Raw genomic sequence first — 27,649 nt, 5'->3', positions numbered from 1 at the left:
ACCCTCCCCAATGACAAAGGGAATCTGATTGAACTTGCTGGCTCCCACTCACTCTGCCCCAATTTTCCTCAGGACAAATGAGAAGAACTGTCTCCAAGCACAAAGATTTTGGGAATATGTGTCAGAGATGCCTGTCAGTAACACATCCGTCTTGCCCTAATTTCTGCATGGAGTGCTGCAATGTCGAGTGAAATAACCTTCCAAGCTGGCTCTGGTGCAGAGGTATTTTGGCTTATGTTATTGCTGAGAGCTTTCTTTCTGATGAACTCTTTCTGCCTCTCTGTGTTTCTGATGTCTGACTCTCTTCACTCTTCTTTCTCCCTTGGGCTGGGATGTGTGCTGTTTGCAATGCATCAGGAAGTAATACGGAATAAGAAAACTCTCATCATCTGTGCATCAGGGAGAGAATTACTGACTGAGTGCTGAGCAGTCAAGTTATTGATTCAAACCAAAGCCCAGTCTCTCTGTCTGCTGGGCTGGTTACATCCTGCTGGTTCATTGCATTTAATCGGATTCCCTGAGCTGCCACGCAGAGGGGGCGAGTTAGAACAGATCCATCTATGATGTTCGCTTCAAAATCCAGTGCTGTGTCCCCTTCTCCGTCCATGGAACAGGCAGATTCGGATGCTCTGGACATCAGCACCAAAGTGCAGCTGTATGGTGTGCTCTGGAAGAGACCCTTTGGGAGGCAGTCAGCCAAATGGTCCAGGAGGTAAGCCACAGTTCTGAGGGATGCTCGGGTGAAATACAAACCTAAGGGCTCTGGGGTAAGTTAAGAGCCTGAGTGCTTGACTCTTCAGGTGCAGCCAGCCAGGCAGAGGCTGGGGGTAAAACTTGGGGCATAGCTTCCCTGCTGTTCTCAGTCTGCTTTACACACGTGGCACCCCATTGTGCTCTCTTCTCCATCTGTCCAGACCTTGTGTTATGTGCACTTCAGGGTGGGAATAGAGACTAGCTGCCTCCTCTGGATAATGATGATAGTTTCACAAAAGGGGAAGAGTCAGCTCGTGTATTTTGCCCCTAAACTGCCTGAGCTTTTGTTTTAGCACTCCAAGTTCTTTGAGTCCTTTGGGTGTGAGGTGGCAGGGCTGATCTGACAGCGTGTGGGTCTGTGTCTGTGACCAGCTCCAGTACTGCTGTGCTGCCTGACAGCGACAGCGTGCTTGGAACAGCACATGCAGGCTCTTCCCTGGGGAGAAGGTGCCTCTGAATTCTCTCCCATCTGGTTTAGGCAGTTGTAAGCTGCTGTGTGCTGGCTATCGGCAGCCAGCAAGTTTGGAGCTGGAAAGCATTTGCTCTAACCTTTAACCAAGGACAGAAGTATGTTCTCTAATACTGAAGCTGTGGGTCGGTTTTAAGTTTAGAGTTGGTGTAGTTTATGCAAATCACTGAATCTCTGGCATCTTACCAGAGGGAAAAAATCTCACCTTTTGTGGGTAAGTACCTTTGCTGCAGTCTGCAGTGTAGATACAAACAATCCATTTCTAAAGCCAGCTTTGCTCTCTGTAGTAATAACTATAGTGCTGCCCAGTCTGTGAAGATGGCATAGCCTGAAAAAAAACATTACTTGGGAAGCAGTTTTGTGTTTGTAGCAGTCTTTGACCTGTGTGTGGGTTTTATTCCCTCCTGTGCCAAAAAAAGCCTATTTTCACCCAGAAAAGAATTTGTGCTGATGCTCCCTACTCAGCTCCCAAATATTGATAGATAAATGAATTATGTCTGGAAACTCTGTGACTCTGTTACGGAAAGGAAGTGGACAGAATAACAGAGGGGAAGGTAATTTGCCATGGAGGAGGCATTCTTAAATGGCTCTCTCTAATAAAAATTTCTTGCAGGCAAATGGCCCATCTCTGCTCCCTCTGTCATTATTTATTTAGTGCTGATCTATTCCTAGAAGTCACCCCTGTCTTGGGCAAGTGGTAAATATTTTAGTGATAGAAGCTGGGAACAGAAGGGGAGGTGACTGTGGGGCAAGGATGATATGGAAGATTAGTTGCAAGCACAGCAGCTGAGGGTCCTGGGGGACCAGACACAGGTCAGTGAGAGCTGAACACAGAATCTATAGGATTTGGAAGGAAGTGAGTGCTGGGGTAAAAAGACTTGAACAGGAGGAACAATGTGTTATTGGTTTTGTTTTGTTTTATCACAGGAGAGACTTGCTTTAAAGTAAAATAACCTTGCATGTTATTATAACAAATCATTATGGGGAGATAGGAAGCAATTAATTCATTTCCCCCTTTCCCCCCATGCCTAGCAACAGATAGCTAGTCAAGTACATTTTTTTATGAAAAGAAGAAGAGATGTTTCCCACTCTAGGTAAATCAAGCAAAAAATTGACTATTGCTTGATGTCATTGAGGACCTGATCTCTGATAAGTGTGGGTTTTGTCCTGAAATCTTGGACAACAGTACTACTCCCACTCCCAAGGAAAGTCTTTCCAAGATATGGGAGATAAAACAGTATGTAAGGGGAGGATTGATCCCATCAGGCCATCAGCCATGAAGAGGGGTCTGTGGGAGTTACATGATATTTACTGGCTTGATCCCATTCATTTGACTGTAGCAGCAATGCTTCTGGAGAAACTGAGAAGAAAAGCAACTGTTTAAGGGAGGGATGGAATCTGACTAGATAGCAGATCAAGGAAAAAGTGTTCAAGCATGGTGTCCGGTACTTTGGTGATGGAAATCCCAGGCTTTGGAATTTCACAGCAGTAGGGGTTATGCAAGGAGCAGGGAGGGGTAGCAGAGCCTTGTTTTAGTCAGGGCTAGGTCTGATGGCACCTGTGAGACAGCTGAACTTGACCTGAAGCAGCTGTCTGGAGCATTTTTTTCAGCTGTCTTTTGCCCATGCAGTGGTCTGCTCTGAAGCCCAAATATTTGAGGGCTGCTTCAGGTACTGTCCAAGAGTGGGCTGGATGCTTCTGGCACTGGACCAGTGTAGCTGTGTTTATCTGCCAGGCCTCACATCTGAGCATGCTGCCTTTCAGAGCTTGATTTTTGAAATGTCATTAGCAGCATCCTAATGCCTATCTCTTAAAGAAGGGGAGTTCTATTCCTAATGTGAATTTTATTTCTTTGTAAAGTAATATCCTTCCAACAGAGAAGCAACTGTCTTCTGAGTTTACTGGTGCTTTTGACCAGTCTAAGCTTGGGTCACTGCTAGAGTAGCTTTGGAAAATCATATTCTCAGTCCCTGACTAATGGTCCTCCTCTTCCAAACAGCTGCACCCCATTCTTCCTTCCAATGCACAACAAGCAATTTAGTCTCTCCTACTACAAAGGTTTTACTGGTAATGGCACCAATCTGGCACAGAGGCTGGAGTGAAATCCATAATGTGCATACCAGCCCTGGACATGGCATGAATAGGGTGCTGTAGCTTTGCAGGACAGAAGTGGCATATCCTTCTTTGCCATGAACAATCCCAGTCCCATATAGAAATGTCAGGCTCTAAACTGTCACCATCCATGTCTGAGACTTTGGGATTCAATGGGACTGTGCCAGGAAGGGGCATCTGCTTGGTGGACAACTGAGCATCAGAAAAGCAAGAAAGCAAGCTGAAGCACAAGAAATTGAAAACAGAAGAGAACAAAACACAAAATATGCCTGTATGTCTCCATAAATCCAACAAACATGGCAGGTTGGAAGGAGGGAAAGACAGCACGGTTAAGAGAGAATTTTTATCTTTTCTTGAGCTAGACCTGTCTCTGGCATTGCAAAGCAGGTACATCACCTTGTTCTGCACTGTGGCTATTAATAGTCACTGTGTGTGGTCACAGGACAGATGGAAAAGATAATTGTTTAGGACTGCTTTCTGCTCAGAAACTCCCCTGGGAATCCCACAGCTGCAGAGCAGCGTTTGTGTGCAGCATGGGGCAGCAGGAGCTGCTGAGACAGCGAGGCTGTGTGCTTCCCTCTCCTTGTCATCTTCCCATTTTCTATGTTCCTGACAGCAAGCATCCAGCTCTTCCCACTGCCTGCCAGGCTGGGGTGCTCCAGCTGCCAGGGGCCAGGGCAGGAGGCAGGCAGGGACACCTGGAGCTGTCAGGAGAGGAAGAGTCGGGGGCAGGTGCTGCGGACTCTGATCTTTATGCTGATAAACATCATTTGCCCATCGGTTTCCTGAGCTGTCCCCGGGGATAGAGCACTGATCTAGTAAATGGGATTTGCTGCCTGTGCTCCTGGCCCAGAGAAACACCATCAGAATAAAGGACCAGGGAGACTGCTGCTGTTTTATAGTGTAACTACTTCATCTGGGCCACTGCCATGTCAAAATCTTGTACAAAGATTAGCTAATTAATTCCATTAGCCTCTGTGTTACAAAGAGAGCACTTATTCCACAGAGATCAGGTATCTGAATTTGTCCAGTGTAGAGCTGTTGTTTCTGCTTTAGACCCGAGTCACTCCAACTGTTACCATTCCTCTGCTATTCTGGTTTAATTCCTCTGTGGTTTCAGTGCTTCCTTAGTGCAGGAGGCAGCAGCAGAGATGGGTGACCAGGGCAGCTGACCACATGAATGGCTCTTGGATTGCCTGTGCTGCCTGTGCAGTGTGGCTGTGCCAGCCTGTGACCTCTCACACCTTTGCTGCTGTTCTCCAAGGTTTTGAATTCTGCTCTGGTTTTAAATTGCTTATTTTCTGGGTTCTTGTTTGTATTCAAAATCTTCCCCTGCCTTTCCAGCTCTCCCTTTTCTCCTGCTGCCACATCTGTGCCTAATTCAGACACATTCAGTGTCTCCAGTCTCCCAGTCACAGTCCTAACTGGGTGTCTCCCCATTCTCCCTTGGCCATCTTTTCCCTTTCTACTCTAACTCATCTGGCTGCTGCTTTAGTCTTCAACCTGCTCTTGAGTCTCAAAACTCTCTCCTATTATTTTACTTCTTCCCTCTTTTCACCATGCTGCATCAATTGTCCCTGGATTGTTGTATGGGGACTTTGTCCTGAAGGTCATTTAAAGTGATGGTCTTGGTTGCTCTGGTGCTGCTTTCCACATAAGGATAGATGAGGGAATATGATCTGAGCATAAATACATTATGTGCACATGTTTTTCCTTTATTACTTGCAGTGGGATTTTGTTCTTATTATTTTTTAAACTCTCATTTTGTATTTACATTCCAAATCCCCATATTTTTTTCTCCACGTCTGTGAGGTCAGGGATCTAAAGTTCATTTATCTGTGGGAGACACATCAATTTTCAGAGATTTGTGCGATGTTTTGTTCTTATTTTTGTTTTGATTTTGGTTTCCAGTGGAGCATAATCTATATTATGAGGATTATCAGCACTGAGCAATAAAAAGTATGTTACAAATGAAACCCTGGCTTTAACTGGGGACTAACATTTAGATTTAAAAAATCACACAGTTAAAGATCAATATCTTTACCTGTCTGGCAAATGTTTCTTGAGATTAGTCAGACTGGAAAGAGGTCTCTGATGTCTGCCTTGGCAAAGTGCCTGCTTCTTCTCACCTCTGATGTCAACATGAACAGGGACAGATGAGAGGACAAGCAGAAGAAGAAAACTAGGGAACAGTAACTGCTGCTGGTGTTGTACATTCTGAAAATTTCTGGTGTAAATATGCACCTGTTAAATAACTGTCACTTTTAAACACTTTGGAGAAGGTAAAAAGTAGGTCCAGAGCTTGAGTTTGCTGGAGACTTTCAGAAGCTTAGATTTGTTCTGCATTTTTTATTGCCCCAAGAGCCCGTCTCTGTTTCCATGGCATTTGGCAATTTCATCTGTGTTGCCAGAGCCACACCAGAAGAGCAAGAGACAGAAGCTGATGGAAGCAGTGAAGTTTTCACCCAAGTAAAATAATGATCATAATTAATATTAATAATTATATATATATTGTTTTATTGTGATTATGATAATTCTCTGCCAGCTTCAACATCTTTCTTTAGCTTTTGGAACTAAACTGGTACCAGGCTGCTCATTTGTTGGAAGCAGGACAGGCTCCATCTTGAGGAGAGGACTGGGAGGGATGGGCACATCTGGGCATTAGAACTGTCCCTGTGGATCAGCCCACTCGGCCTGGAGCCCTTTACTGATGGTGGCTTCAAGGAAAGGTGCAGGAATGCCCAGGCTGCACAAATGGGCAGCACTGACTCTAGAGGTCTCCTCTTGTTCCCTCCCAAAAACAGGAGCGTTTCTTGGGAATGTTTTTATTACTCACAGAAATGTCTTGTCTTTTCCAGTTTCCTCAGGAGCTCTAAGGACCACATGAAAGTGATTTGCACAGCTGTGTTTTGTGAAGTGTAAAAAAGTGTTTTTAAATAATTTTTACCTTCTTGGCTTTCACTATCTCCTCAAATCTCTCTTTCTCATGATAGAAAATATGTACAGAATAGAACAATACATTTTCTTTGTCATTTATTCTTTTGAAACCTCCCTACTCCACTTGTCCCCATTTTTTTTTTTTCAGCTGCTCTTCATAATTTTTGAGTGCTGCAGAGATTTAGACCAAGTTGAAACTAAGTCAGCTATCTTTCTCCTGTACCACTGCCTGCAGAGTATGTGCAATTCAATTTTTGAAGAGAGAAGGGACTCTCCATGGGGCATTTCAAAAATCCAGATAGGTTAAAGGTGACACTCCTTTATTCATAATTTTGAGGACACACTCCAGTCAGTTAGAGGCTCAGCTTACAGAAGCTGTGATATTTTGTGGCTACTATACAATGATCACCAGAGCACACCTAAGGATGAGTGAGCAGAACAAGGCATATTTTAATGTTACACATATGAGAAAAAAAAAATTCAATTTCCTTTGTAGTTGTGAAGGTCAGCAACAGGAGAGTTTGCCAGGTGCTCTGCTTAAAAATATCACTTAAATTTATTTCTGCTTCTGAATGCTTTGGTGGCCAATTTTTGCCTCGAGTGTCACTTGGGGATGCTAGGATGTGATTCTCTGTCAGGGTGGAAACACTTCCCTTGTGGCTTATGCTGAGAAGGGAGGGAAGAGGGTGGCAGGCAGCATATTGCAAAATAAGCATTTAGCTGGTTTTAATCCATGCAAGAGACCCTTGAATTAAAGAGCAGCTCTCTCCAATAGGTTGAATTCAAGACATGAACTAGAGAAGGCACACATGCAGAGATGCCAAAAGTCTGTGGGGCTGTCTGTGGGCACAGAGTGCTGTCCCAGTGCCCTATGAGCACTTGGTGCTGTCCCAGTGCCTGTGGGCACTTGGTGCCATGGTTTGCCCTCAGCTCTGGGTGTGCCTGCTGGGCTGGACTGCAAGCACAAAGTACTTGAACTTCCCCCTTGCTGTTAAGCACCAGCTCTCAGCTGTCAGCAGAATGGAGCACCTCACCTCAGTCTTAGATAGGAGTAGTAGCTGCTCTGAAAGCAGCTTTAGTTAGGTGGAGATTTTCTTGTGCTGTGAACCACAACCTCCGTTTCACCAGAATGTATTTCCCTTCTCTGTCTTCAAGGTTCTTCATAATTAAGGAAAGCTTCCTGCTGTACTATGCTGAGAGTGAGAAGAAGAGTTTTGAAAGCAATAAATACTTCAATATCCATCCCAAGGTGAGCAGTGTTTGCACCAGGAGGGAGTTATTCTGTTTCTAGCATTCCCTCCCCTCTTCCTCCATGGGCCCAGCAAGTGATGAAGAGGTAAGCCCCAGTAAGTCACATCTCACAGGTCCAGCTGCCTGTCTGCCCCACACAGCACTGTGGGGTTTTGGCTGCTGTCAGTGACTGTAATGAATGCCCCGCCGCTCTCAGGTACCACACTGAATCTGCAAGGTTTGCCCCTGTTGGGAGATCACTTCCTCCTGGATGAAAGTTTGTGCTTCCATGTTCCAGCCCACAGCTTTCCCTCAATGCTGGAGGCAGGACAGCTTTACCCCCTTCCAGGGACTGGCTGAGGGTTTCCTGGTGGTAATGAGGAGAGTCCCTCTGCTTTTCAGGAACTGTGTGTATTGCCCCTCCTGGGGTAGCCAAGGCAGGGCAGGGGTGACAAAGTGGGTGAGGGTGGAAGTTCAGCTCCTGGTTAGTTGATAGTTATACTTCATTTTTCTGACTGATTAGAGTGCTCTGGTTTGTCTCCAGGGTGTCATACCCTTGGGAGGCTGCATTGTGGAGCCCAAAGAAGAGGCCAACATGCCTTATGCCATAAAGATCTCTCATGAAGACTTCCATGTAAGTAGATTTATTTTCTTCTGAAAAGCTCCAAACACCACAGGACAGGTTAATGCTGATGAGCAGAGCTGGATTGGCAGTCATTTCCCTCCCCACCAAGGTATGCCTCCCTTCTCTGGACAGACTATCCTGAGTAGCATCCCAAGTGCCCTCAAGGCTTTGCTGCTGCTTTGACAACCAACAAGGAAACTTGCACTTTCTGACACCAGCATGATACACTAGCAGGCCAGTGGACAGATTCCTAGGAGCCCTGGAGCTCATGTTGCCCCATCAGTATTATTCCCATGGTGACTTTGCTGTGTGCACACTTCCCAGGGTGTGGCAGGCCTAGGCTGTGTTTGCTCCTGTGTGATGCTTCTTGTGGAGGTGGAAGATTGTGGCAGGCTCTCCTCCCACCACAGCTTGTCCAGTTCTTGCCTTGGGTGCACAGAGGTGCATGAGGCACCAGCCTCTCTAATCTGGGTTTTTTCCCCCCTCCCCTCTTCCAGGGTAACATTGTTCTAGCAGCCGAATCAGAGTTTGAGCAGGCTCAGTGGCTGGAGATGCTACAGGAGTCTGGAAAAGTGTAAGCTGCTTTCTATTCCTTATTTGCTTTGGTCTGCTCTGTAGATGTGTAAAGGATAAAGAGGGAGAACTCTCACTAGAAGGGCTTTGGGGACTCGGACAAGCACCTCAAGGACAGTGAGAGCTTGACTTGCCTCCTGGACGCATCCTTTCTCTGGAGGGGCTGCTCTAAAAGTGATGCAGAGCTTCCCACCTTGCTGTGCAGTGTGTGTGGCTGTGTGCTCACCACCCCAGGCTGTCATCTGCCATGTGCTGATACACTGAGTTCCATCTGCTGTCCTCTCCTGTGCCTCAGAGAGCTGGGACCTGGGTCTCAGTGGGAGCCCTCCTGGTCCATTTTGTGTGGAAGCAAGGTTTGCAGGCTTGACAGAAGGGGAGGGTCAAGCAACCTCTCTGTACAAATTTGGGGTAAAGTAAGAGCAGAAAAGGCAAGACATGAAGATAGTGAGCAGCTGTCCATGTGCTCTACTGTGGTCCTTGCTATGAGCAGGGGCCTCACCAGCACAGCACTGACCCATGACAGTAATTGTGATGCAGTTCTGTGTCTGTGGGTGTGCATTCCCTCTGCCCAGATCTGTGGGTGCTCAGGCCATGCAGCAGCAGGATTTGGCCTCTCAAAACAGTTTAATTGTGAAATGTGGAGGCAGCCTACATCCCAGGAGAGGCAGTGTCAGCAAAGCACTTCCAGCCCACCTGCAGGGGTGAGAGGGTCTGATTGCTGTATGCATTCAGTACTGGCTCACACTCTGCTGGCAATGCTGGACAGGGATTTGCAGCTTGTTGGCCTCTAGCACTAAAATCCCCCGGGAGCCTGACAGTGCAATGAGCAGCTGCTCTGCAAAACCAGAGCAGGCTCCCTCTAAATCTCAGCAGATGCAGGAAGAGATAACACTTAAACAGGGATTTGATTTTCCCAGAGGAGATATAGAAACTTCCTGGGTCTCTAGGGGCAGAGCCTACCATTCAGCTATGAGGCTTAAAGCAAAGAGCATTTTGCTCTGCCCTTCCTGGCTGCATTATAACATGTGTGGTCTCTTGTCACTGTAGGGACAAAGGCTGTTTAACTTGTAATACCAGTGTGTGCACACATGTATGTGCACATGCTAAGGCAACATCTCAGTTAATTTCAGGGTTGTGAGGCTCAAAATGTCAATTTGTAATTAATGAGGAACCTAATGTTGTGGTGGATCAGCCCAAGCCAAGCTCTGTGCTGCTACAGTGTGCTTGGCTTTGGTGCTGGGGCAAGCTGTGGTGGTGTATGAACTGCAGCACAAAGCTGTCCATTGAAGTCCCATGGGAGCAGGGGGGGACACAGACCCAAGGCAGAGATCTGCCACCACTCAGCACAAGCAGCCTTGGCTGCTGCAGGGGAGAAGTGACAGACACAGAGTTAGCCCTTGGGCAATTTGGAGATTTTTATTGAAGATCAAGGCCAATGATCTGGGGCCAAGCTCATCATTCAGATGTGTATGGGAGGGAAGGAAGAAGGCAGCACAGCTCAAGAGGGGTACACATATGTAAGCCTTGCACTACTGTGTTTGTCTCAGAGCCAGCCTTTTCTCCAGTCCATGCTTTAATATTCCAGCAGCAGCATTTAAACCAGAAGCTAGAAGTGGCTGCTATCATAAACTAGAACACTTGCACCTAGTTGAAAATCTGCCTGAGACACCTTCCCTCCCCTCTCTGCTTCTGTTCCTGCATCAGAGAGTGGTGCAGCTCCAGTCTCATTGGTGCTGATGGTAGCCTGCATGTGAGGAAAAGCACAGATTATGTGATTTAATAGTTCAGGTTGGGAGATAAACAACAGTCAGAAAGGCCAGCATGGGCCAATAAATTGATCTGTAGTGAACTAAAAGAATACAGTTGAATTATTCTAGGCAATCTGTTATAATGTTCTTTCACACCTAGATGGAGATGGTGCTGGTGGCACCACAGCACATAGCTAAGATCATCCTAAGGTTTTCATCATTGTTTAAAGCTGACCAAAAAACCCCACAACAGTAAACCAAAAACCCACAAATATACAACCTAAAAAAAAAAAACCCAAAAGACAAAAAAAAAAAACCAAACATAGGCTGAGATATGGAAATAGGCGAAGGAGGAAAAACAAATCCAGGCTGGGAAGTATCCTCTGTCCTTTGTCTCAATTTTGTCCTTTCATTCATGGGTGGGTCATGTGTATGTGCCTGCACAACTGGCTATTACCTCCACCATCCCAGTCTGCTCTGTGTTCCCTGGAGTTCTTCAGTCCTTTCCAAGCCTCCTGCCCTGATAGGGAAATGGCTTATTCAGTGCAGAGGGGAACTGAGGGGCTCTCCACGCTTCCAAAGCCTTGTGGCTTGGGTTTACCACATTTGGCAGATTGTGAAATCCTTTTGGAAATGCACAAAGCCCTGGCTCCCTGGCTGCCAGGCTCTCTTCCCACCCAGAGAAGCTTTGGTGCAGCTGGTGGGGGAGAGAGGCACACATCACCTCTCTGTCCACAGCAGCATTCCCTGAACTGGTAGAAAGTAAACTTGGTGGGCAATGTGGGAAGGAAAAGTAACGTAGTACTTATGTCCTGCGGACTATAAAGTCCTAAGTGTCTCCAAAAATTGTCTGTGGGTGCTCCCAAGAAAGGTAAAATGCAGCCAAAGCTATAGAAATATTCCCAGTGCTGCAGAAGTGATTGAGATGTATATGTGATGGAGATTCTCTACAGCTTTGGGTTGGTTGGATTTTTTTCAGGCAGAGTATTTCTACTTGTCCCATGAGCCTTCCTGGTCCTGTGCTTTCCAATACTTTAAACAATGTAGCTTCTTCTGATGAAAACTCACTTGGCAAGAAATGCAAAATAGAAGAAGCCCTTGCCTGTCCCTCAGCTGAAGCCACAGCCTGGTATCTCCCTGTAGCTGTGGTTACACCAGCACCTCTTCCTTCAGATGAAGGAATAAAAGCTGAAATGCCACACAGTGACACGAGTGCATTTTCTAAGTCACACAGCAGTGGGTGTAGTAACCTTTGAGTAACAGACTGGGAAATATCTTGTTAGTCTGGGGAAGGGAGGGAGCCCTGAAAAAGTGAATCTATAAACTGACACCTTAAAGGCTACAGATGTTTTGATACCCTCCATGTAATCATATGATAAACTCTGTCACCCCCCCTCACTCCCATCTTGACCTGTTTGCTTCTCTGGGATCAGATTTGTCTTGTAACAGGGAATGCTAGTGAGAAAACACATTCACACCCACATATTCTCACTCAAGATGAAGAAGTCTACCTGTGGGCTAAACAGCACCTTTTAAATTAGCATTCTAATTTCCTCTCTGCTTTAGAAATAGCCTCATTAGCTGACAAGAAACACAGGTATCTACAAAGAGCTTGGGCTGCTGGAGCTGTGAGCTGCCTGGTCCCTGGGGAGGTGTGTGTTTAATTTATTTGTCTGACTTTTATAGGAGACAAAGTACAGCTTGCCTTGAAATAAGAGGCTGCCAAATTAACAGTTTCTAAAAAGCTACAATTTCAAATTGTTCACAAAGAGGCCCAGTACAGGAAGCTTTACAGATGTTTAATATTTATAAGGTCCGTTAGGATTTAACAAAGATGGCAGAATTTCTGGGCAATAATTGCTGTTCCTGTATGCACATCTATATAAACAGATTGGAATAAATTTTATGTATTTTTTAATGTTATGCATTTTATATGTGTAGATTTATAATTAAACATGCATAGAAGTGAGCAGCAAACTCCATTTTTGGTTCTATTTTTGGGTTTTGTGTATGCTTGCCCTTAGTGTTTAATACCTTTATTAAAGTCTAGCCTGTCTGTCAGCTCAATCAGTAATGGGTATCTGCTCCACAGGCCCTTTTTATAGCTTTGCTTCATAAAGTGTTTGAGAGACCTTGAGATCCTCTGGCCAGTGGTCCTGCAATAACACAAGGTGCTCTTTGAATATGCCTGCTTCCTTTAACATTCCCTACTTTCCAGCATCTTGTCTGGCTTTTATCTCTGGTTCTTCATTGTCAGGAAAAAGCACTTGACTCATAGTGTAGGGCCAGCCACCAAGTCCTAGTGGCTTACAACTTTATCAGAGGAGGGACTGATTGGTTCCAGGATGGATGGTGGGTACAGAAAGACTGAAGGTGCAAGGCCATAGGAAGGATGCAATAAGTGCTTGAAGTCTGAAGGAGAAGAGTGACTCTAACAGCAAAATATTGGAAAGGCTGCAGAAGACAATGTTGCCAGCAGTGGGAAGTTACTAGAGTTAAAAGCTAAAGTCTGATTCTAAAGTCTGTCATTTAAAGGGTTCCAGGTATGTCCTGTTGCAGTTGGAGGCTGTGGATGTCCTGGATTGGTCTGAATAGCCCTCAAAATTAAGCTCAGTATAGAAATCTCCCCAACACTGGAAAAAAACATTTGAATGTTGTGAGGTGTTGACACACAGACCATGTATTTATTAAAAGAAAAAAAAAAAAAAAAAAGAAAAAAAATTACTGTATGCCAGGGTAATTTCTCCAATTCATTTGTGGAGGAAACTTATAGAGAATCATGGTCCCTCCCAACTGATGAGAGTCTGCATGTTAGAATTCCTTGGTTAGTTTGCTGGGCTGAGTGCCCTGTCCTAGTCCTAGTGGGACCTTTAGGTCTCTTACATTGCCTGCTGTGTGTCTGTTCTCCCTAGGACCTGGAGAAATGCCCAGCTGGGAGAAGCCATGATCGAGAGCCTGGAAGCTCAAGGACTGCAGCTGGCCAAGGAGAAACAGGAATATTTAGGTAGGAAACTCCTACTTTGAAAAGCCATAAAGACCAAACTAAAATTTTGTTTTTCCTGGAGTTGTCAGTGTGGTCAAGCCAGGCAGCTACAGGTTTTCTCTGGATGAAGCTTTTGAGAAGTCAGCAGCTGAAATTCAGGTCTGAAGGGAATCAAAACATGCAAAAATTAAGGTGGGATCTGTGTGGAGTGTGAAGGAGTAACGTGCTTTGCCCAACATCTGCAGCCCTCCATGGCTCATCCATACAAACATTTGCAATCCCTGGGAGGTTTGGATGTGCTGGTTTCAGCTGCTCACAGGCAAACAGACAATGCCTTTGTCTTCCCAAATCAGGCAGGACTGATACTTCTGAGGTTGGTCACAGCTTTTATATGTGAGTTTTCTTCACCTAGCTGGTGGTCTTTTTTTTTTTTTTTTTTTTTTTTTTTTTTTTGGTCTGACTCTCTATTTGATCTTTGTGTTTACTCACACTGTTCATATTGGAAGTGGGAGCATTTGCATGGGCTTGTTTGAAGTATCTAATGGCAGTGGCTAATTTGTGCTCTCTCTGTTGACAGTGGAGAAAGAACAGTTGCTCCAGATGAGCATGAAATAATTTAGGTATGAAGGGAAGTAGATTATGTAATCCAATCCCCTATTTAGGAACCAGCCTCTGCATGGCCTGTTATCTTGGATGCTGTGACTGCCTTGGGAGGTCCAGTAATCTTTTCTTTGCATTGCCTATAGGAAGAGCCAAGGGGGAGTAGCCCTTTTAACTCAGATGCCCTCTAAGTTACAGCATTCCCCAGGTCTAAGAGACCTGACCTGGGGGCTGCAGGCCACAAGTGTGGGCCCAGTGACCTGTCTGGAGAGCTGTCTGCTTTAAAGAAGATAGCAGAATTTTGGGTGTTTCAGATTGGTGATACCTTGAGCTGGGGCTCATGGTTTCTACTCCTAATCATCAGACCACTGGAGGAGCTTTTTGCATTTCTGCATCCATGCTGATCAGGGCTGATCTCAGTATATGGTGTCACATGTAACAGTAATCCCAACTCAAGGATCCAGGCATGTTTATTCTGTCCATCTGAGCACCATTCACACATGTGGCTTGTATGTGAGGCAGGCAGGGAGAAGTGGCCCCACACCTGACTAAGGAATAAGTGGGGATGCTGAAAGGAGGACCTGAAAGGACAGAAACAGGAGGAAAATCAGAAACAGGAAAATTTCATAAAAACAGTATTTTGCAACCACCAGAGCAAAATATAGGGCTTAAAAGACTAGAGAGGTCTATAGTATGATAAAAGAAAAGGTGATGAAGGAATAGAGGAATGTACATTCTGTGGCAAACAGGAGATATTTGGAATATAATATATATATTTTACTGGGTTCTTTGGTCCATGACAAGAACATTCAGAGCTGGTCAATTGTCACAGTTGGTTACTTTCTTTTGACAGGAACTATCTATTTCTATATAAGTGCTAAGGCTTCTGCCTCATTAGCCTTACCTTCAATGATCTGTGTCCATCCTGTAGTCAAGCTTTGAGGTCAGGCACTGTTCCTGGAAGCAGGTCAAGGTTCTCTGGAGGAATACAGCTCCCAGGAACTTTTTGCATCTGCACTGAGTTATCTTCCACCCAGCTGAGATCCAGGTTTCACTGTCAGATGTGGACTTTAGAGAAGCCCATCAAGTCCAGGGCTTGGGCCCCCCAGGAGGGGCAGAGGAGGGAAGGGGGAGAGCCTCAGTGCAATTACAGTGCATCTGTGCTGGGTTCTGGCCAGCAGAAGTGCTGTGGCTAAGTTAGGGATTGGTTTCTGGGCTTGGCTGGGACACCCCAGGTGACAATAGGGAGATGGCAGTGCTGCAGGAAAACTGACTGCTGCTACATGTTGTGCCACCCTCTGCACTCACTTGATTTTTCTGCCTTGCTCCTTATCTGTGAAGCAGACATAAGAACATTTTCCTGACTCAGCGAGAGGATGATGGTGGTTCATTAATGCTGTTTAAGAACGCTGAGAGGAAACCTTAGAAGGAGTACAAAGCAATTATGCTTGTTTAGTTTATTAAGTTATTTGGCAGGAGGGAACTTAGAGAATATCCCATTAGTGCCATCTCAGCCTTTGGAGCCTCCCAGACAGATACACACAAAGGAATAGGGAATGCTGCATTTTCAAGCTTCAAAAAGTCATTGTTTCATGTTTGTAAATATCCCAGGGATATAAAATGCTTTTCTCTGTGCTTGGACTTTTTTGTGTGCTTGCAGATAAATTAATGGAAGAAACAGAAGAGCTGTGTCTGCAGAGGGAGCAAAAAGAGGTGAGTTCATCACAAGCCAAATTCCTACAATTGCCATGTGGCAGGGCTGGGAGGTTGGGACTTGATTTGAAGGGATGTCAGTGTTCAGGGAGAGAGGCTTGTGGAGGCACTAGAGTCTCCAGCCAGCCTCTGGATCCTGTGGATGTAGAGAGGAATAAGACCTGTGCCACGAGATGGGTCATGGAGGTGTATCCCTGCTCCCTTTCCCTGTTATTTTCCATGCAGTGGGTTTGTTCTGACTCTAGGAGGACAAGGAAGGAAGATCAAATGAAATTCATACTCACTGGATTGAATTACACAACTGTTATTTGGCAGATTCAAGAAGATTGTGACAATTAAGACCCATTTCTACAGTTAGAAAGCAAGCAAACATTGTTCAAGCATAGGGATACTGTTGTGAGAAACATGGAGCACAAAAAACAATGTAATTTGTTCTTTGAACACAACAGAGATGGGGAGAATAAAAAATGTTGCACTAGGGAAAAATCAAGGGAGCATTCCCTTAGATGTGACTATTATACCTTAATTTATCTTAGAATGCAATGGTTTGGGTTGAAAGAGACCTTAAAGACCATCTCATTCCAACCCCCTGCCATAGGCAGGGAGGGGCATCTTCCACTAGGGCAGGTTGCTTTATCAAGCTTATAATTGCTTTTCAAACTATTCCTAACCTATAATTGCTTAATATAATAAAAGTAGCACATCCTTATATTTACCAATCCAAATCTATGCTGATTTTTATAGCACCATAAAGTCATGGCAAGATAGCTGTGTAAATGGGTTGCCCTCTGGAGCTGTTGGAAAGCCTGCATGGATGTGGACCACCACGTTACAGCCTAGCAAAGTGCCTCATGCTCTTTTCCAGTTAATCCAAAGTGACTGGTGCCTCTCCTTAGGAAAAGATGGCACTGCTGACCTAGGCTTCTCAGGCCTGTATTTTTCTTGCTTACATTTCTGGAGAGCTAAAATCCAAAAGTGGCTTGGACAATTGCTTAGGACCAAGCTCCTTTTGCCTTTGCAGAGAGACATCTCCTAATTGCCCCTGGACAAAAGTGTGGTGGAATCAGACACCCTGTGGCTTTACACAGCTTGGGTTAAACACCATGTTAAAAGTCCCAGGTGCTGCTAACAGGGAAGCCTCTCCTGGCTGTGGTGGCAGGGCACAATCCTGTTGTCTCTTTGGAGCAGGAGCTCGAGCGCCTGAACCAGATGCTGGAAGCCGAGAAGCAGCGCTTTGAGGAGGTGGTGCGGGAGCTGCGGCTGGAGCAGGAGGAGATCAGGAGGTACAGCAGCAGGAAAGGACAAGACACAGCTGCCACACCAGGCTACAGGGCTGCTGTGGTGGTGAATCAAAACAGGCTGTAAAACCCACCCATTCTGTGCATGTAGGGGGGAGAGGCTACATTGACCAGCAATGTTGTGGGCTCTTTACCTGCATTTGCTATTGCTCGTATGACAATAGAATACAGCTTAGCTCCATTTTGCACTCAGGCCCCCAGAAATTTAATTCAAAGTGCTGGGACACAAGCAACCCCCAGATTAGTTTGGGTAGCACAGCAATGGACAGATTTCAGAAAGGAAATTAGTTCAATTGAGCAGCTGTGTGAGGTCCAGACACCTGGATCTGGCTTTCCACCATCAGCTGAATGGCAATGGATGTATGATGATGTCACCTCACCAATATTAATTTTGTCATTTTTAAAGTTAACTGTGCAAAATATGAGCAGCAAATGTACTTAGAAATAGAAGGATCCAAGTGCTTTGCCCAGAGTGTTGAAAGAGCATTTTTTTGCTATTGCTCTCTTTTTTTTTCCTTTTTCTTTTTTTTTTTTTTTTTTTTTTTTTTCTCCCTAATAACATTTCAGAAAAGCCAGTGTGATTTTGCAAACCATTTTTGTTCTCATAGGTTCTGATTAGATGTGACTGCCCTGTCTGAGCTCTTTCAGTTGCAACCATGGCTCTGCCCTTGCTGGAGAAGCAGAGTTAACTGCTGGGTTGGGTTTGATGATCAGGAGGCACAGTGAAGTCCTGGACACCTGTAGTGTGTCCAAGGCAGGATGTGATGCTTCCTGGCAAACTCATGGCTCTCCAGGACTGGCTATACCAACCCATGGTTGCAGGTCCTGCACCAGGAGACCCACAGGCTGCACAGCCTGGGCATGGTCTGTGGGGCTACTGTTCCCCTGCAATAGCTGTCACCCTTTTTGCTTCTTTAGGGAGCTGGAGCTCACAGCCCGTTCCCTCAAAGGAGTGGAGGAAGAGAAGAAAGAGCTGCGAAGCCTGACACAGTCCTTACAGAACACCCTAGAGGTGAGTGACCACTCCTCCCCTCTGAGTGACAGCATTTTGGCCTGGAAGCAATGCTGGCCCATGGAATGAATCCAACATCTGCTCATGCAGAGTTGAAGTGCTGTACAGATGAACAGGTTCGTTTGGTAGCTGATATGAACATCAAAAGGATGAGAAATGGCACAGAGCACAACTGGACCAAGATTTTCTCAGCAGTACCAGGTGATATGGTGGTAGGAAAATAACCATAATAAGTTGTAGTTTAGGAAGCTTAGGTGGAACAGTAGGGAGAGAATTTTCACCAGATGGGCAGGCAGGCAGTCAGAGAGGCTGAGAGACCTTCATCATGGACTGTTTTCAGGCTGTGAACAGCCACAGCTGACCATATCCTGCTGTGCTGACAGACTGGCTCTGAACAGCAGGCTGGACAAGAGCCTGTTGTAATGTCCCTTCCAGCCAACATGACTGTAAATCTGTGATGAACTTTTTTTTTTTTTTTTTAAACTGCACCTCCCTACCTTCTGGTGAAATTGAAGCAACAAGGGCATTCTGTGCTCACAGAAGGGAGCATAATTCCCAAGGAATTTATATACCACGTGGGAATCTAGGAAATAGAGTCTTGATGTATTAAATTCTTTCTTTACTGGTGGATTTTTGGAAAGTGTCTTTTCTAAATTCATATTGTTTGTGAAATTTCCACACAGTTGCCATTCTGAAGCTGCAAGGTCATCTTTAATGTTTATGTCAGATCATGCAAGTTTGTCCAAAAATCTGTTCCTTTGAGCTCTTCTCCTTGCCTGCAATTATGAAAAAAAACCAAAAAACTGGAAAGCTATGGAAGTACCATTCCTGCCCTAATTGCACACAGAACACTTCAGAGGCAAACAGTGTGATGTGTCTATTGCCTGCAGTTAGAAGTACCAGAGGGATGCCTCCACTTCCCACTAAGGAGCAAGCAGAGCAGGGAAGGCAGGGAAGCTGCACCAGGGAAGCTCAAGGTTCCACCCCTGAGCTGTGTCCTTACTTGCATATCACATCAAAGGAGCCTGCTGGTTCATCCCTTTGTAGTGAAGGCTATGGTGGAGGCTTTCTACTCTTGAACCAGCTATGAAATTAAACCCAAAGTTTGTTACTCCTGTGTTTAACCTGAATGAAGCATGTGGATGTAGGGATGGAGGCACTCAGTAAGGAAGAACCAGGCAGGAGCAGAAACATTAGACTTGGCTGATACTCACAATCTCTGTTCTTCTTCAAGGAGCTCTCCCTGGAAAAACAACAAATGCTGGAGATGCTGGAAGAAAATGAGAGCCAGGTCCCACCTCCAGCCAGCCCCAGCAAGGAGCAAAGCCCCATGTGGGGACTGCACTGCAGCCTGCGACAGATTGAGGAGAAGATGCAGCAACTTCTGCAGGAGAAACTCCTGGCAGAAAAAAGGTGAAGTGGGGAAAGAGGACACTTTTGCTCAGGCTTAGTGGTGCCAAATGGTGTGACTGTCTGCTGACTTGCTTTTTGTTGCCAGCACTAGACAAGTCTGGAAGCTTGTCTGGTTCCAATGGCAGGTTACAAATCCTTCAGAGGAGACAGAGTGAGGCAGGGCAGCTGAACTTGGTCCCAGTTGGACCTGCTCCTTTCAAATCAGAGCTTGAGCATGTGGAGGTGGTCACAGCCTGTCCTTAATGAGTTTTTGGTGATGCTGGGCTTCATCTGGGAGTTGAGAATATTCCATTCAAGAACTGTCCTCCTGGCTTTCTCCAGCAATGCTTATGTTACTGGAATGGAGTGCACAGTGCTCCTGTTAGTGTCTCTCTGCCCTGGGCAGTCAGGTAGTTGAGCATGCCCCATCATGATACTGAGCTCCTTTCCTTCCTGTGAGCTGTGTTGGGGTGGGAATGGTCACCTTTCTTTGCTGTGCCATGCACAGGATGAAGGAGAATGAGGAGCGGTCTCGAGCGCTGGAGGAGGAGCGGGAGTTTTACTCTTCCCAGTCGCAGGCGCTGCAGAACTCGCTCTCAGAGCTGACTGCAGAGAAACAGCAGGCAGAGAGAGACCTCAAGGTATCCCTGCATGTGTCACATATTGCTGTCTCTGGGCTCAGAGTGCTTCCATTTTCTCTTTCAATTCATTCCCTATCAAGCCAAACTCTTGGTTTTATTTAGTTTTCACACTGTGGTCATAAATCTTCATTAGCTGTGCTTCATATTGCCAACTGTATCCTGGCCTGCATCCAAAGCAGAGTAGCAGCAGGGCAAGAGAGGTGAGTCTGTCCCTCTGGTGAGACCCCACCTGCAGTGCTGCATCCAGCTCTGGAAGGACATTGACCTGCTGGAGCAGCCCAGAGGAGGATCACCAAGGTGCTCAGGGGGCTGGAGCACCTCTGCTGTAAAGACAGGCTGAGAGAGTTGGGGCTGTTTGGCCTAGGGAAGAGAAGGCTTTGAGAAGGAACCTTATAGCACTTCCAGTGCCTAAAGAGAGCTGGAGAGAGACTTCCCTGGAAGTCCTCGAGACTGGGTTGGATGGAGCTCTGAGAAACCTGGTCCAGTGAAAATTATCGCTCCCCATGGCCAAGGGGCTGGAATGAGATGGTCTTTAAGGTCTCTTCCTACCCAAAGGACTATGATACCACAGTAACACATGAAATTGCCATCTTATATCTATGTAGTACTATACTTATTTTTGTATCCTGAAGCCTGATTAATCCATTCTGTATAAGTCTTTTAGTTTGCTCCTGTGAAAGCATAATCTGTAGATGGAGGGAAGGAAAAAAAAGTAAAAGAGGAAAGTAGACACAATCAAGAATAAAGATGATTTCAAAGAAATGCTAATATAGATGTTGCAGAACTGAGCAGACATCTTCCCTCCTCACTTGTGCTCAGAAAACAAACCTTAAGACTTTTAAATCTTGAGTAACCTCTGCAAGAACTTGAGTTCAAATGCAGAGGAATTTAGCTGAGACACCAGCCCTCCTTCATAACAGACAACATATTAATCTGTGCAAAGGTAACTGGATAAAGTATGGTATTTTATTTAAATCTAAATAATGTAAAGGTTATGTTAATAATTGGCTGTTTGACACTCAATCTCCTTGTACAAATATTTTGTCCAAAAAACACTCCCAAGTTATTCTTTTTCCCTCACCTCCAGTATTTTCTTATCTTGTAACCTTCTACTTGGCCAGACTAAAGCTGAGTTGACCTAAGCTGTATAGTCTTTCTCATTTGCTAAACTAGTACTGTGTTTCTAACTTCTCTTGTGTTTGTTTCTGAAACTAAGCACAGTACATCCCTCTGTGGGAACTGACTGCCTTTATCTCAAGTCTGTCTCAGCTGGATTGATGTCCTTCTGTTCCTGCTCAGCTGCAAGTACTTGCATTAGCACAAATTCATGTGTTGAAATACCATCTCTGATTCCATATGGTTTCTGCAATAGGAGGAAAACTGTGAAAATGAAGTCAGAGTAAAAGAGAATTACCATAATAGTCTGGACTTCAGATTCTGTCTGAAGACATGAGAAGCGACTTTGTTGCCTTGCAATATTTCTCGGGATTTCCATCACTGTTGTCTTTTCATTTTCATTCATGTCAAGTCCCTCACAGACCTTGTGAGTTACCAGCATGTTTACTGAGGAAACAAGCTGTTTTTCAGTAATTCTGATTTTCTTCCTCAGGCTGAAGTGAAGGTACGCATGGATCTGGAGAGGAGACTGAGAGAAGCTGAGGAAGCGTTGCAGAGCTTGGAGCAAGGCTTAAATTCTCTGAATTGCAACAAGGAGAAAGAAAGGAAGATGAAAGCAGATGTCAGTAACTTGAGAAGTAAGTTAGCCATCCTCTCTACTGATGAGCAAACTCAGGAGAGGAAATATTTCTATCTATCTTCCCAGACACAAAAAGAAGATTCTAATTTAGCAAAGCTGCTCATAAATGTGGTCTCCCAACTTCTTCTACCTCAACACACCTTCCCTTTGAGTAGCCATGACATGCTATGCAGGGAGTTGGTGTTTTGCCCTCAAAGGAGGTTGACATTATTCCAGCCTCTCAAAGGAGCATGAAATTATTCCAGCCTTCTCTGTTGGGTGGAAGGCAGACTTAGAGATGAGCAAACACTTTCCAAAATGTCAAGCAGGGAAGCTGTGGCAGAGCTATAAAAACTGACTACTGACTAGGCCTGAGTTATAAGGAGTCCTCTGATTCCCCTCAAGGCTTTATTTCTCAGCCTTGGTTACAAGAATATCACCAGTTTAACGAGGCCCATGGTTGCTGTAGCAACGTGCTGGTAGGTGACCCAGAAGGTGAAGTTTGGATCTTTACTCAGAGCTGAATCACAGCATCAGCCCTGCACTGCGGTGCAGGGTCAGGTGTAAGACTGATGTTCCTCACAGGTTATCCCTGTTTCTTTGCCCTTTTTTTGCTTTGTTTGGGTTGGGTCTTTTTGGGTTCTCTTGGGGGGCATTACCCTGTCATTTGGCCTGAGTCAGGCTTGGGAACTGAGATTAGCAGCTTCAATTGAGTGAAATCTTGCTTGTTTTCCATGCTCAATTCATAGTGCAGGGACAAGGGTTTATGAAAATGCTATGTCTGTACAGTTAAAGCTTCATTTCAGTGAAGGGTGGAGGTACTGAGCCAATACAGAAAAGTCAAAAAGTCCTGTGGTATTCTGAGTACTGTTAGGTAAATAGGGACAAATAAATAATAAATTTTGTATCTATTCACATACTTATATATAGTTAAATAAAACAAGTACTATCTTGTAATTTCTACAAAAGATTTCTAAATGGAGAAAACCAGGCATGATTCTGAACTTCATCCCACTGGCTCAGAGCCATGGTAAGGAAACAGAGCTAAAGTGGATGTGTGGAGCTCAGCATTCAAGTAGATCTTCACAGGGTGTAAGTGAGTAACTGGTACTGAATGTCTCCTGATATTTCCAGCCTTAGATTTTGGGGGATGTTTTCTTCAAAAGAGTGAAAATGTACTGATGAGCAGAGCAGTAGAGAAAATAAGGGACCAGCAATGTTTCCCTTAATACTAGTCCCAGCACAGATTGCCTCATTCCTTCCAAGTGGCTCCTGCAGCTCTGCCCTGCTCTTTATAGAAGAGTTTGGGCACATTAGCACATGATCCCTTGAGCAGCAAGGGACCAGCAACAGGCAGGAGGACAGAAAGACACTGTCAAACCATAAGAGGGGAAATGGGCCAGAAAAAGCAGTTTGTGTTGCAGATCAGGGCATAATAATGTCAGAATTTGGACATGGGGCTTTTCTTGGAGCCCATAATATATGTAACTACGTGCTAGTATTTGCCATGCTATTAAGAAATCCCTTACCATGTGTGGCCTGGACACGTGTGCCTGTGCTGGTGTTGCCAACACCTTCCTTTCCCATTTAGACCTGACTGCTTTTAGAAGTCCTTCAAAGAAAGCACAATGAGCAAGGCTTTAGAGTTGAGAAGTTTTTTCAACTATCAAAAGCTTTTGGCACTTGAATCATGAGCAGTTGTGAGAACTACTGATGTGGAATGGATGGCTGCAGTTTTTCTAAATTTGAGTATGCATTTTTTGGGAACTGGAGGTTTTTATCACGTTGAAAACGAACATGTCCTTTCTGATGACATTCTGGAGCTTTATGGATTGTTGCCCATGAAGGTCATTGTTTCCTGGCTCAGCCCATCAGTGAGTGCAGTCCTGACTGGCTCATTGTTGGAGTGTCTGTCCCTTTGCTGCTACAGTGGTGTCTCTCCCCAGAGTTCTTTGAGGAGTGCATCCGCAATGCCGAGCTGGAGGCCAAGATGCCAGTGATCATGAAGAACTCGGTGTACATCCACAAGGCTGCCACCCGCCGCATCAAGAGCTGCCGCTTCCGCTGCCGCAGGACCAGCGCTGCCTGGGGTGACAGTAGGTGTCCTCTGCGCCTCCTGCTCCTCTGTGCCATGGGGCTGCACAGCAGCAAAGCCTGCAAAGGCTGCTTGTGTTTCATGCTCCTTAGCAGCAGAATGGAGCCACGGTGCTACCTGGAGCTTCCTTTCCCAGAGAGCAGGCACTGACCCTGTGTGCTTGTTGTGTCCTGGGCCCCTAAAGACCATACTTAAATATGACTTCATCAGAATGCCTAATCACAGACTGAGTTAGGCTCAGTCATGCTGGTCACATGGCTCATGAACTCTAGTGAAGCTTTATCTTCAGTTGTGTCCCTGATGGAGAGTGCTTACCTTTCTGTGCTGTTCTTGTTTCAGTGAAACAGTCCCAGTCCTTCATCTTCTCGCACGCAGAAGCTGAAAACATCGAAGAGCTGAAAGAAGCAGCCAAAAGACTGAGCCGGGACCAGCGCTTTAGGAAAACTATCTATCAAATCATGAGGTCACAAAAGGATTCTGCTCCAGGGGACAAAAAGTGACTCTTCTTGGGAGGGGGCTTCTGAGATCAACCTGCCATTCAGCTCTGCAAAAGTTACAGCCTTGGGCACTAGGCTCAGAAGGGAGATTTGGCATTTGGTGGGGAAGGTGGGGGAGAGTTGTGTGTAGGCAATCCCTTCAGTTATTGGCTTTGCTTTAGTTTGAGTGCTCCCTGCAGCCCAGCAGACCTTCTTGGCTGATCACTCCAGACCTGTTTGCTTCAGCTGCTTACATTAAGCCATGTTTTGCCAAGATGCCACAGTAGGTGCTAAAGTGAACCAGAGACTGTAGCTTAGGAAGTGCCTCTCCTTTCCTTCTGAGGAAGCCTTTAGCAGCCTATGCTCCAGCTAGTGTAATCTCCTCAGCTGAACACAGCTCACCCTATTCTGCCCGATCCCCTCTAGGACATGGCTTGCTGCACACCCTCAGTCCATCAGCACTTCAGCGGGGCACATTTCCTGAAGACTGCAGCAGTTCCAGCCTCCCAAACACAGGCAAAAGTAGCAAACACAGGGCCAAACTTTTTTGTCTTGATGCTACATCATTTCAAGCAAACAGCAACAATACGAGGTGAAGACAACAGGAGGATGCTGTGGATTTGGGTCCAAGGAGGATCATGTACAGAGAAAAGCTTATAGGTAACTCAGTGGCATCGATGCCAGCTGGAAGGAGGGTTCTGTTGTATTGATGGTAGGTAGAACATTCCAGGGCCACCTTTGCACATTTTTTGCAATGGGACATCTAGCTATGTCAGAACAGGGGAATATGTGCTAGGGAAGGTGCTAGCTATTGGCCATCTATTCCTCAGTGTGAAGAAGCCTTTGACTCAGTTTTGATGGCTTCCTCAGCACCTCTGTAAAATGAGTTGGAGGGCAGGAGGGTGAGGACTGTCCAGCAACAAAGCCCACTGCTACTTCAGGCAAGCTGTCAGGGCTGTGGAAGAGGAGTACAGGAGAGGAATTTTGCTGTGGAGCCCCTTGCAGCCTCTCCCACCTATTTTAAGCAAGCAGTGGGTTTATAATTACCCATGCTGTAAAACAGCATTGTCTGGTGCTTACAGAGCACAGGATAAGCACACTTGGAGTGACACCCAGTTTTCTCTTGCATATTAATTGGGAAATAAAGAAGTAGACAATACAAAGGTGAATAAAGTTAGCAGCAGAAATACAGTTAGGGTTTAGGCGGTGGTACAGGTTTACTGTACTTTTCATGGCATCAGGACCCCTGGGTATTATGGATGTCCAGTGACTCACAGGTAGTTTCTACTGTCCCATTCAGACTGACAGTGTCAACTCACAGCCTTTGGCTTCTGGCCACCTACATAATTCCCTACCAATTTAGTGTTGTTCCTAGGGAGAAGTCAAGGATGAGGCTGGGAAGCAAGCCTTGGCTTACCAGCCAGAGGAGAGGGATTAATGGGTGTAGGAGCATCCTATGATTGTGTGATGCTCTTGGATAGAATCACTCTAATGTGACCAGAGGAAAAGCTTTGGGAGCATAGCCTGTACTTTCCATTTCAGCCAGTTACTGACTAGTATTCTTCTGCCAGGCATTGGAAGGTTTCATCTAATCAGAGGATCCAGCTCTGAAGGATGATGTTTTTGTGATAAGTGATATGGTAGGAGAAAATTGTTTCCATCCTTCCTTAGCATACCTGATCCTTCTGTGGTTTATCTGCTTGTGTTTATATGCTAGGAAGCCACAAATGAATTCTTGCTCCTACAAGGCTGAAGGGCTGTGATAAAGCAATACAGAAATGTTTTTTTCCTTTATGCTGTTCTCAAATCATCTCTAGCTATTTTCCAGTTATAAGGTCTATATTAGGTGATGCTGGAAGGGACAGAATAAAGGATAGCTAGGGAATGCATCTGTAATTCAGGCAGTTAGGAAAATGACATTGTGGCCTGTGAATATAGCATTTTTGTTCTTTGACCACCAAAGCCACAATATCTGACCCTTCAGAAGTATTGTATGCAGGAGGTAGCCACATCAGGTCTTCCTTTACTGTGCATATTGACAGCAATAAGTAAATAAAAGTTATGCTGACACTAGAATGAATTCCTGTGTGTTCTTGATGCACTGTCACCAAAATGATGTTAAATTGTCTCTGCAGGAGTTCCAACAAATCATTGTGGCACTCTCATTTGCTGCCAGTGCAATTCCTATGCTTCACTGAGTTGCTGTGTGCTTTAACATCACCTCTCAGAAGGACTGGGTGTATGTAAAACGCTTGCACCCTTGCTACCCGCTCCCACTTTTAAATCTATTTTATGTGATTTTATCACATCTGAAGCAGAAAGCTCCCACTTGCTAACCTGAAGTCAGTGAACAACTCTGTGTGTAACCAGCAAGGCATGCCCTGAGCCAGCTGAGAGGAGGTGCTTTCCATCAGTCATTCCCTGCTGCACAGCAATCTACTACCCTGTAATCTCCTCGGAGTCAGCACAGAGCTGCATCTGTGCACCACAGCATCTTAATTCAGTGACTCTCTCCTTTCAAAGGACACAGAAATTACTGATTTCAATGTTCTCTGTGTAGTTTTTAATGCGTCTTCCTTTAACAGGAAGATGGCTTAGGGAGCAACTCACCTCTGTTCAAATAATCTCCACTAGTGATCCTAGATTGCTTTCTTCTGCTGGGAAAACTGGGAATGAGGTAATGACTCCCTCCAATGAGACGAGTTCTCTAACTTGTTCTCTGGTGTCTGAGGATAGAAGAAAATATAGGATGGTTTTCACCTTTAAGATTTCATTTCAGGAGCTGCAGAAAACTAGATTGGCTCTGAAAACCTTGTGACCTTTCTTCACCTCCACCTTCTGGGTAACAGTCAGAAACTTCTTTTCCCTCTGAAGATGTTCCTTGTTCCTGTCAGACACTGCCAAATGTGAAGCCTGCTGATTCTCCTCTGCATTGCCTTGGCTACTTTTAGCAGTGTGAAGGATGGTTTCTGTTAAAGGTTCAATTAACTGATTTAAGGGCTAACATCATCCTCATTGTAAGATGCACAGGCTGTTTCAGTCCCTGGTGAAGAGGAGGAGCGGGAGTTTTACTCTTCCTGCTGAAGTGCCCACTGCCCCAAGGCTTTGCTCTTGCACAGAAGTGAATGTTAGAGAAAGGAAGGCAGCCCTAGTCCTGCTCCCCCAGTCTGTGCTGCTTCTAAGGCAGAGAAAGTGAATAAGAAATGGAAATTGCCCTCAGGGTCAGAAGTCAATAGTAAAGGATAAATGGTTGCTGT

The 27,649-nt window shown here is 45.4% G+C and overlaps 1 protein-coding gene across 1 annotated transcript; it reads left to right on the top strand.

The window, feature by feature from the left end:
- On the top strand, positions 1-26,464 carry PLEKHD1 (pleckstrin homology and coiled-coil domain containing D1). The gene is made up of 13 exons (XM_056493782.1): positions 1-712; positions 7,427-7,520; positions 8,046-8,135; positions 8,624-8,700; positions 13,360-13,451; positions 15,691-15,743; positions 16,932-17,026; positions 17,960-18,053; positions 19,288-19,466; positions 19,954-20,086; positions 21,696-21,840; positions 23,768-23,917; positions 24,256-26,464. Exons 1-13 carry the CDS (start codon positions 561-563, stop codon positions 24,414-24,416), a joined length of 1,515 nt encoding a protein of 504 aa, XP_056349757.1. The 5' UTR covers positions 1-560; the 3' UTR covers positions 24,417-26,464.
- The last annotated feature ends 1,185 nt before the right edge of the window (positions 26,465-27,649 follow it).

Source organism: Oenanthe melanoleuca, chromosome 5, assembly GCF_029582105.1.
Source record: "Oenanthe melanoleuca isolate GR-GAL-2019-014 chromosome 5, OMel1.0, whole genome shotgun sequence".
Classification (NCBI taxonomy): Eukaryota; Metazoa; Chordata; class Aves; order Passeriformes; family Muscicapidae; genus Oenanthe; species Oenanthe melanoleuca.
The sequence above is the reverse complement of the archived record's forward strand: the minus strand, read 5'-3'. Positions and strand labels throughout refer to the sequence as shown.

Excerpts from the sequence above, each read along its gene's own strand:
- PLEKHD1 (XM_056493782.1), top strand. The coding sequence starts at position 561 with ATGATGTTCGCTTCAAAATCCAGTGCTGTGTCCCCTTCTCCGTCCATG. Across the intron at positions 15,744-16,931 it reads TGCAGAGGGAGCAAAAAGAG|GAGCTCGAGCGCCTGAACCA; the intron begins GTGAGTTCATCA and ends TCTTTGGAGCAG. Across the intron at positions 21,841-23,767 it reads AGATGTCAGTAACTTGAGAA|AGTTCTTTGAGGAGTGCATC; the intron begins GTAAGTTAGCCA and ends GTCTCTCCCCAG.